At 51.5% G+C, this 10,069-nt stretch overlaps 1 protein-coding gene across 1 annotated transcript; it reads left to right on the top strand.

The window, feature by feature from the left end:
- The first annotated feature begins 7,665 nt into the window (after positions 1-7,665).
- LOC141732696 (feather keratin Cos2-3-like) lies at positions 7,666-7,971 on the top strand. The gene has a single exon (XM_074561993.1). It carries the CDS (start codon positions 7,666-7,668, stop codon positions 7,969-7,971), a length of 306 nt encoding a protein of 101 aa, XP_074418094.1.
- Positions 7,972-10,069: the final 2,098 nt, after the last annotated feature.

Raw genomic sequence — 10,069 nt, 5'->3', positions numbered from 1 at the left:
ACATGCTGACAACGGCTCCCCGTAAGGACCCCTTGGAACTCAGAACATGGTGCTGAACAGAGGATCAGACTTCATGCCATTTTTTTTAAGAGCAGCTGACCATCTCTGACTCTCCCTGCAAGTACAGATGTGAAGACGCCAACCTGGTGTCTCTGAAAACACAGACAATATTTACCTTTCCGGTCTTCCTCTCACCCTTTTTCTATCTTTTCTTTGATGTCTTGTGCTTCCCTTAAAGCCTTGTTGTGAAGACCTCAGAAACCGGCCTGGAGGAACCTGCTAGCCTGTCTCCCTTTGATGGGCAGGTCAACAGATGCCCTGTGGGAACTCTGCCACAGGAAATGGGGAACACATTCTTGTCTGCTCCTTCTGCTCCCCACGCTGGGGGCCTCCACTTGGAATGATCACATTCTTTAGACTCATTCTCATTCTTTAGACTCATTAAACAACTACTGCAACCCTGCCTGTGCCCTTTATATGGTCTTTCCATCTGCACACTGACTGTGGAAGGAGAAAACCATTGCTTTCCAGGAGGAATTAGGTGGGGGCACAGGGGAACCTTTCATCACTCCTAGAGGCATTGGAGGGTGGGACACACTGCAGCGAGTCCTCTTTCAGGCACTGCCTCTTGAAGCTGAAGAAGACATCCCTGGTTACTCCACAGCCAACGGCCATCAGTCCTTGCCTTGCTGCAGCTCTGCTCAGAAATAGCCCCTTTGCCATGGCCCGTGTCATGTGAAAGGGAATCATGACAACTCTTGTCCTCGAGAGAGGAACTGTGGGCATGTAGGAGGCCTGGGAAGTCTGCAGTCCCACAAGCTCTTGGGGAAGAGTGCTCCTCTTGGTTTGGGTGGAGCTGTGCTGGGCAAGGAGGCTCAGAAAACCATGTTCCCAAAGGATGGCAGGAACTGGGAATGGGTGAATAGCCTTGGGGATGGCCCACATTGCCTACTCCACCTGCCGCTTCCCTCCATCACCTGATCTAGGGGACATGGTCAGTATGCCATGCACGAGCAGCAGGGACAGATTCCCCATACAATTCTATCACTCTCCAGCATCTGGCATGTTTCATCTGTTGCCCAGATATGTAGGGCTGAGGTGTTCACAAGTTACTATTGGTATCAGCTACAGTAGGCCACTCATTGGAGGCCCCTGTCCCAGTGAACCCAGCACCCCTTGGCTGAAGGCAGGCCTAGGACAGTGACTGGTGCCCAAAGATGCAGCACTGCTCTGTGCTGCCTTGTCTTCCTCAAGCAGAGCTTTCCTGAGGTGCAGGAACTCTGCAGCCCCACAAGTGCCACAACCCCAGTCTAGTCCAGAAAGGTGCTGTGTGAGAGGAGATATTCCAGCTTCATGGAGACATGGCAGCAACAGTGGGATTTCATTCAACCCTCAGCAGGATCCATGAGCTGTCTCTGAACGGCATAGGGCACGCACCATCCCAAACACAGGCTACACGCTGGGGTGCCTTTCCCCAGGCACCAACCTCCTTCAGCATTCCCAGAACCCTGGGGCTGAAGTGACCCTTGTGCTCCATGCAGCACTGCTGCTCCCCACACACAGGCCAAGGGCATCCCACAACTGCAGGCTCTGTGCCCATGTGCTGTGGGAGTTTGCCCTCACACAAATGCCACACACCGACAGCAGCACAGGACCAGGGCAGAAGACAGAGTGATTCCTGCATGGGGTTAGGACTGGGGACACCTCTCCCCACCTCTCCCTCTTCTGTAGGAGTCAGTGCTGAGTCCAGTGGTAACACAGGGATGAGATCGCAGTCTGAGATGGAGCAACTCTCTTGTTTTTTCTTAGCAGAGCCCTACACCAGGAAAATATTTCTGGGCGCTTAGCTGAGGAACTAGCTCCCTGGGGCCCATGTTCCCGCAAGACCAGTGAGCGTGGTGGTGACTACACACCCTCATAACCAGACCGGAGTGCACTGGCTAGCAATTTTCTTGGCACATCAGAACCACACAGAGTTTTTTGACTCATGTGGTTACCCCCCACTCAAAGAGTGCTCTCTTTCCTGAAAGCATCATGGCCTTTGAAAATCACAATGCTACAGAAAGTGCTTTCCAGAGGAAGCAACTGCAGCATCTCTCCCTCATGGCCTGCGGATACTACTGCATCATGAATATTTTTATTTCAACAGTAAACTATAGAGCATGTGCCACTGAGTTTTAGGTATCATCCTCATATTACAAGATGTCTGGGATGCTTCTTGGACATCTTCAGTCACTTTTAGTTTTTCCAGAGACCGTGGTTGTTGTATGATCCATGATGCCAGAGGGGACATTCACCGCAGCCATGGCTTTCCTAAACACATCCTAGTCTTCAGGTCTTCTCAGATGGGACACAAGTCTGAAGGATACCTTGGACTAAATCATGCAGGTGGGACCCCTTAATGACATCTCTTTTGTACACAAAACTTCCCTGGTTTTCCCAAGAAGAAACAGGCTTGTGCTGCCCTAGTTCACCTAGGAGCACTTGCGCATTCTTCCAATACCGTGGATGCATATTATCAGGCACTTCCTGAACAACAGGGCTGGAGTCCTCAGGAGTCTCCAGGGGCTTATCCACCTCTGTCTGGTTTTCCTCTGGAAAAGCAGGAGTTATTGTCCCCCTTTTCTGATTGCTCTGCTTCTTGTGGGAGAAGTACTTTTGCAGAGCGTTTGTATACACCTAAGCTTTCTCATAGGCCAGCAAACCTGGTGTCTGGAGAATGTCCCTCATTTCAGCATCCAAAGAGAGGACTGTGTCAGTCCTCCTGTCTTTCCCAGGTCATTACAGCCCCCATAGTTGCTCGTGCTAATTTGCATGGACTAGGTGCTTCTTTTTCCCCCAAATAGTCCATCCCTGCTTTACCTAAAGCTCTGTAAATGAGCAGAAGAGCAAACCTTACGTCCTCCACAAATTTGGTAAAAGGATCTTTCCAGAGCACTTCCTTAGGTAGCAGTTGCCAGCAACTGTAAGACCACAGAATATTCTCAGGCATAACAAACAGCAAGCAGTGGGCATTCGTCAGTCGTCAAGCAGTTGCAAGTTAAAAAAGTTAAAGCATGTTATTAAGGGCATTGTCCAAAAATGCCTCTTAACTACTGACAGGCATCAACCCCCTCTTTAGGAAGCCTGTCCCCGTGTGTGACCACTCTCTTGGTGAAGAGCTGTTTCTTAATGACAACTTTGAACCTCTCCTGACGCAGCTTTGAACCATTGCTCTGTGTCGTGGTACTGGATCCCAGGGAGAAGACATCAGCACTTCCCTCTCCACTTCCCCTCCTCAGGAAGCTGTAGAGAGCCATGAGGTCACCTCTCAGACTCCTTTTCTCCAAACTAGACAAGCCCAAAGTTCTTAGCCACTCCTCATGGGACATTCCTTCCAGCCTTTTCACAGGCTTTGTTGTCCTCCTCTGGATGCATTCAAGCACCTTCACTTCCTTCTTAACTTGTGGGGCCCCGAAATACACACGGTACTCAAGGGGAGGCCGCCCCAGTGCTTGATGCAGTGGGATAATCCCCTCTCTTGACCAGCTGGTTGGACTGTGTTAATGCACCCCAGGCTGTGGTTTGCCCTCTGGCCTCCAGGGCACACTGCTGACTCCTGTTGAGCCTGCTGACAACCAGCACCCCCAGATCCCTTTCTGCAGGGCAGCTCCAGCCACTCCTCTCCAAATTTATACCTGTGTCTGGTGTTACTCCATCCCAGATGCAGAATCTGTCATTTGGACTTGTTAAATTTCATGCCATTAATGATTGCCCAATGCTCTGATTTACCTAGATCCCTCTGCAAGGCCTTTTGTCCCTCCAGAGACGCGTCAACACCTCCCAGTTTGGTATCATCAGCAAAATTGCTCATGGCACACTCAACTCCTACATCCAGATCACTGATCAAAATATTGAACAGAACCATCCCTAGAATTGAGCCCTGAGGAGCACCAGTGCTGACTGGTCATCAGCCAGATGTAGCCCCATTCACTACAACCCTTTGAGCCCTGCCTTTCAGCCAGTTTTTCACCCAGCACACCATATTCCTGCTCATCCCACAGTTGACTCTCCAGAACTCACTTGACTTCCCAACTTTTCCAGAAGGATAGGGACACTATTAAAAGCCTTAGTAAAATTCAGAAAAACTCCATCCACCGCCTTCCCTTCATCCACTAGGTGGGTGACCTCATCATAGAAGGATATCTAAGTAGTTCAACAGGACTTCAGTCAAGTGACCATCTTCAACAGGTATTTGTTCAGTGTTTCCTTTAGACCTCCTCTTGCTATCTAAGTACTTAAAAATGCTTTCTTGTTGACTGACACAAGACGGGCCAACTCTCAACTCTCATTGAGCCTTGGCCTTTCCTGCCTTTTCCCTGCATATGTGAACCACAGCTTTATAACCTTCCTGCGAAGCCTGAGCTTCCTTCCAGAGTTTTTACAATTTCTTTTTCCTCTTGAGTTCCATGAGGTCTTCTGCCCTGCTTGCTTAACATGAAACACAATGGAATTGCCTGTTCCTGTGCTTTTAAAAGATGGTTCTTAAAAACTGAATACTGCTTGTAGACTCCTAAAAGCAGATTTGCAGAGGACAATTGGAGGATGGATGCTGGTGACTTCTGGCACCAAGCGGAAGGCTTCTGCCCCACCTACGGGTTTACAACTACAAAACAGTTCATTGCCTTTAAAGAGAATAAATGTGAGGAATTAGAGATGAGTGCGCAGTTGCAGGGCTACGATCATGTTGGGATCATGGAGACAGGGTGGGATGGCTCCCATGACTGGCATGTTTCAGTGGAGGGATACAGGCTCTTTCAGAAGACAGACTGAAAAGATGAGGAGGGGGACTTTCTCTTTCTGTGAGAGAGCAGCTGGAGTGCATGGAGCTCTGCCTGAGGATGGGTGATATGCCAACCAAGAGCTTGTGGGTAAGCATTAAAGAGAAGACAGATAAAGAACATACTGTAGTGGGTGTCTCCTATAGGACACCTGACCAGGAAGAACCAGCAGAGGAGACCCTCTACAGGCAGGCAGGAGCAGTCTGATATTCACTGGCCTTCATGGGAAAATTCAACCACCCCAATATCTGCTGGAACAACAGCACAGCAGGACATAAGCACGTTTCCTCAAGTGCATGGATGACAACTTCATCACCCAAGTGATAGAGGATCCCATGAGGACAGGTGTTCTGCTGGACCTCATAGGTATCAAGAAGGAAGAGCTTGTTGTGGATGTGAAGATCAAAGGCAGCCTGGGTTGCAGTGACCGTGAGATGGTGGAGTTCATGATCCCAAGGGGACTGAGGAGGGCAAATAGCAAGCTCATAACCTGGGCCTTTAGGACAGCAGGCTTTGGTGCCTTTAAAGACCTGCTTGGAAAATTCCTGTGGGGTATAGCCCTGGAGGCAACAGAGGCTTAAGACATCTGGACCACTTCCTCCAAGCTCAAGAGCAGGCCATCCCAATGAGCAGAAAGTCAGGAAAGCATGCCAGGAGGCCTGCATGGATGAACAAGGAGCTCCTGGCCAAACTAAAACACACGAAGGAAGTGAGCAGAGGAAACTGGGGAGGACTCCAGGGACACTGTCCAAGCATGCAGGGATGAGGTTAGGAAAGGCAAAGGCCAAGTGGAACTGCCTCTGGCAACAGATGTCAAAGGCAACAAGAAGGCCTTCTCTAAGGACACAGGTGACAAAAGGAAGGCTAGAGGAACGTAGTCCCCCTGCTGAATGAGTGGGCCTTCTCTGATGCTGTGCAGCCTGGCAACACAGGACACGGAAAGGCTGAGGTGCGGAATGCCTTCTTTGCCTCAGTCTTTACAAGCCAAGACCAGTCTTGAGGAATCCTATGTCCTTGAGACCAGGAACAGGGGCAGAGAGTCCAGTTGGAGGCCTGTAACCAGTGGGTGTTCTTCAGGGGTCAGTGCTGGGCCCAGTCTTGTTCAATGCATCCATCAACAACCTGGATAAGGGGACAGAGTATACCCTCAGCAAGTTTGGTGATGATACAAAACTGGGAGGACTGGCTGACATAGCAGAAGGCTGTGGTGCCATACAGCAAGACATGGACCGGCTGGAGACTTGGGTGGAGAGGAACTTAATAAAGTTCAACAAGGGCAAGTGTAGGGTCCTACACCAAGGGAGGAATAACAGGATAGGGTCTGATCTGCTGGAAAGTGGCTCTGTAGAGAGAGACCTGGGAGTCCTGGTGGACAGCAAGTTGACTGTGAGGCAGCAATGTGTCCTTGTGGCCAAGAGGGCCAGTGGTCTCCTGGGTGCATTAAGAAGGGTGTGGTCAGCAGGTCGAGGGAGGTCATCACAGAATCACAGAATGATGGGGGTTGGAAAGGACCTCTGGAAATTACCTAGTCCAACCCCCCTGTCAGAGCAGATTCACCTAGAGCAGGTTGCACAGGAACACATCCAGATGGGTTTTCAATGTCTCCAGAGACGGAGACTCCACCACCTCTCTGGGCAGCCTGTTCCACTGCTCTGTCACCCTCAAAGTAAAGAAATTCCTCCTCCAGATGTGGCCTCACCAGGGCAGAGCTATATCCCGGTGCTGGTAGAGGACCCGCATAACTTTGATTTTCATCAGCATTGAAATAATGGGGGAAATAATTTTACAGCTCTTTAATACCCATAGCTTGGGGAGGGCTGCTTAGTTTCCTGCTTAAAAGATTTGAAGAGTCTATGAAACCCAGCAGTGCAGCCCACCTGCACCCTACAAGTGACCACTGGAGTGAGATGGGAGGGAAAGACAAGGTACGTTCTTGGGAGACCGACCAAGGATTGCAGAGTTGGGAGTAGTTTGGCTCATTCCTGTCAATGCAGCCACAGACCACCCCACCAGTGTGCCCCAGGCCAACATCACTTGCCTGCACTGCACCCATTCGGCACTTGAGCTGAGGCTGCAGCAGGCACTGACACATTCCTGCCCCAGAAATCATGGGGTCTCACAATCCCAGCACTCAGAAGAAGACTCCGTGAGGGAAGGCGGACAGCATAAGCTAGGAAATGAGAAGGCGGCATTGAGAAAACAGCTACCCAGCCCATGTCATTAGCTGGGATGTTTTCTGTTCATCATGAGCAGCTTAGACAATGCCACTTCGGTAGAAGCTACCTCTCGGCCCAGGGCAGGTCAGGGCCACCATAAAACCAGCCCAACTCCTTGTTCTCCCATCCACTTCTCTCTCCTCCTTCTCCTTGGGAACCAGGTGAGTCTGAAGCCCTTTCCCTGCGTTGTTTTCTGCTCATGCAGGTGTGTACTCCTCCCTCCTATAGTGGGCTGTGGTGCTGCTCTCCATGAGAAGGGGAAGAAGGATGAAGGTCTGAGTCAGAGAGTGTCTGGGACTTGGTTGAGGGAGCTGTTCTCTTAAGAGATAGGCAGCAGCCTCCTTGGGCCTGGAGACACTTTGCATTATCTTGAAAGAGGACTTGGCACTTGGCTGAGGTTGCCCTTCACTGCAAAGATTGGCAGCAGCCTGGTTGGGCCTGGGTGATCCTCACAGTACTGTGTCTGGTAACCCTTTTGCCTCACTGCACAGTTTCTAGCTCCTGGCTCAGCAGGTGCCTTTGACATGCTTGTGGTGGAGTGACAGACTCCTGGCAGACTGTTCCTCAAATATGTATGTGCTCTACTGCCTCTCTGCCCTCTCTCCCAGGTGCTCCTGCAGCCCAGAGACATGTCCTGCTATGACCAGTGCCAGCCCTGCCGGCCCTGTGGCCCGACACCACTGGCCAACAGCTGCAATGAGCCCTGTGTCAGGCAGTGCCAGAACTCCACTGTCATCATCGAGCCCTCCCCCGTGGTGGTGACCCTGCCCGGCCCCATCCTCAGCTCCTTCCCACAGAACACCGTTGTGGGATCCTCCACCTCCGCTGCCGTTGGCAGCATCCTCAGCTGTGATGGAGTGCCCATCACCTCTGGGTGCTGTGACCTCTCTGACATTTCCAGCCGCTACTATGGCAGAAGGTGTCCCCCCTGCTAAATGCGCTGGTGACAGCCCTGACAAGGGCCCCCAGGAACCTGATGCTGGATTGAAGACAAAGCTCCTGGCCATTGATTTTAGGGAGGCTGAGCATCCATTGCTGCCCTTCCAAAGGAGAGCTGATGGGTTTCACTGAAAATCTGGCCAAAGTCTAACTTCCGTGCCTTATTCTCTCTCCCATTTCTTCTGGTATTTTTTGTTCTTCTAGGCCATAAGACGTGCAAAGCCGCCGTGGGGCATCTGCTGGCCCCTCACCCTCTGTGGGACAGGCCTGTGGGGTCTCAACTGTGGGCAATGGCAGCAGACTTCTGTCATCTGCTGGTCCTCTCCCTGCTCTGGCCACCTCCTCTACAAGTGTACTTCTTTCCACCTCAGAGTCATTAAAGTTTTCTCATACTTACGTCTGCTTTCGTGTAATCATTTTCATGGTCAACATTGCCTTGTATGCCAAGGAAGAAAGGCATTGTCTTGGGTGGTGGGGGATAAGGTGCGGGCACAAGCAGAAGAGGAAGGGGAGGGTGGGACATGGGGTAATGGGTCCCTTCCAATCACTGTCCCTTGGAGCTGAGGAAGATATACTCATCTCCTCCACAGCCAGTGGGTATCAGGCCCTGTATTCCAGCATCTCTGCTCACATGGAATCTCTTGGCATCAGAACACGTCCTGCAACAAGGAGACTGACCATTGCTTTCCCTTAGAGAGTGCTCCCCAGTGCTGCTGGAGGCTCTGAGAGGTCAGAAGCTCACAAGCCTGTGCAGAAGGGAATTCCTCCTGCTCTGGATAGCCCTGTGGTGGGAAAAGAAGCTCAGTCAGAAGGTGGCCCCCAAGGATGCAGGAGCAAAGATGGTGTGAGAAAAAGCCTTCAGAGCAACATCCGGCCTTCTCATCCTTGTCCTCACACTTGTCCCCTGAATGAGGGCACACGGCCTGAACGCAAGGCCAAGGGTAGTAAGGGCAGCCCACCTATACACCCTCTACCCCGAAAGAATTTCCTGCACAGCCCAGCAGTTACACAGACGTGCAAGGCTAAGGGGACTCACAGGTTGATGTTGGAATCATGAAATAGCTTTCCCTAAGGCCAGCTCTTCTCCTCACGGAGCCTGTTACTCACTTCCGCTTGCTGGTCTACTCCCCTACCGAGATCTTGCATAGAGCTGTACAGCCTGGTCACACTGCAGAAGAAATGGGGCAGGGCTGCGGGAAACCTATGAGGTACTGCATGAGAAGGGCTCCAAGGATGGGCAGAGTGCACTGGGGAGGAGGTCCTCCAGATCTCAGCACACGGCCATGCAGCAATTGGAGGGTCCGCATGGTGGTTCTGAGTATTTTTGAAAATTATTGCAATCATGTAATTCCAGGAAGGACCATTGCCAGAGGGCAGGTTTTCCATCTTTCTTTGAACTCCAGCCGCTAAGGGACACGTCTCAGAGCAGAGGCTCAAAGAAACAGGCCCACAGGAAACCCTGAGGAAGCAGTGTGCAGCAGGGAGATCCAGAAAGCAAAGAGCAGCAGCGGGGAACTATTGCACAAACCCCCACAACGTCCTGCATTGCCCACCAGCTCACCAGAGCCATTGGGCAGAATAACCACATAACCCCTGGTGAAAACAAGGGAACCTGAGAGTCTTTCACCACCCTTCTATTTCTTCTCAGGCCACTGGCACTGTCCTCTCCTGGAAGAGGATCTTGTCTTGCAAATCCCTGGGTGAACAGGGGAAGCATCGCTGCCAAGGGACACCTGAGGGCCCCTTCCCCCAAGCTCAGACCCATCCCCTCCCTCCCCTGGGCTCTTGCACAGCCAAGGAAGCTCCCTGCACCGGGGTGTCATGCAAAGCACAGAGGTAGAAGGCACTGTCAGAGAGCTCGACTTTCTCCAGCTGTAGGAGGCTGTATTTCTCGGTGGTGTTCAGCACGGTGGTGAGGCAGCCACTGGGCTTGTAGCCAGCTGCTGCCTGATAGGAGATACGCTGTGGAGCTTGTCCTTTCTTCTGTTTGTACCAGAGCAAGGCATCAAAGCTGGAGGTTTGGTAGGTGCAGGTGGTTTCAAAGGTGTCTCCCTGCTTCACTGTGACTTGTGCTTCTTGCTGGGTGACAGTGGT

The sequence above is a fragment of the Larus michahellis genome, chromosome 18, assembly GCF_964199755.1.
Source record: "Larus michahellis chromosome 18, bLarMic1.1, whole genome shotgun sequence".
Taxonomy (NCBI): domain Eukaryota; kingdom Metazoa; phylum Chordata; class Aves; order Charadriiformes; family Laridae; genus Larus; species Larus michahellis.
Note: the sequence above shows the minus strand (reverse complement) of the source record. Positions and strands in the feature narration are given on the sequence as shown.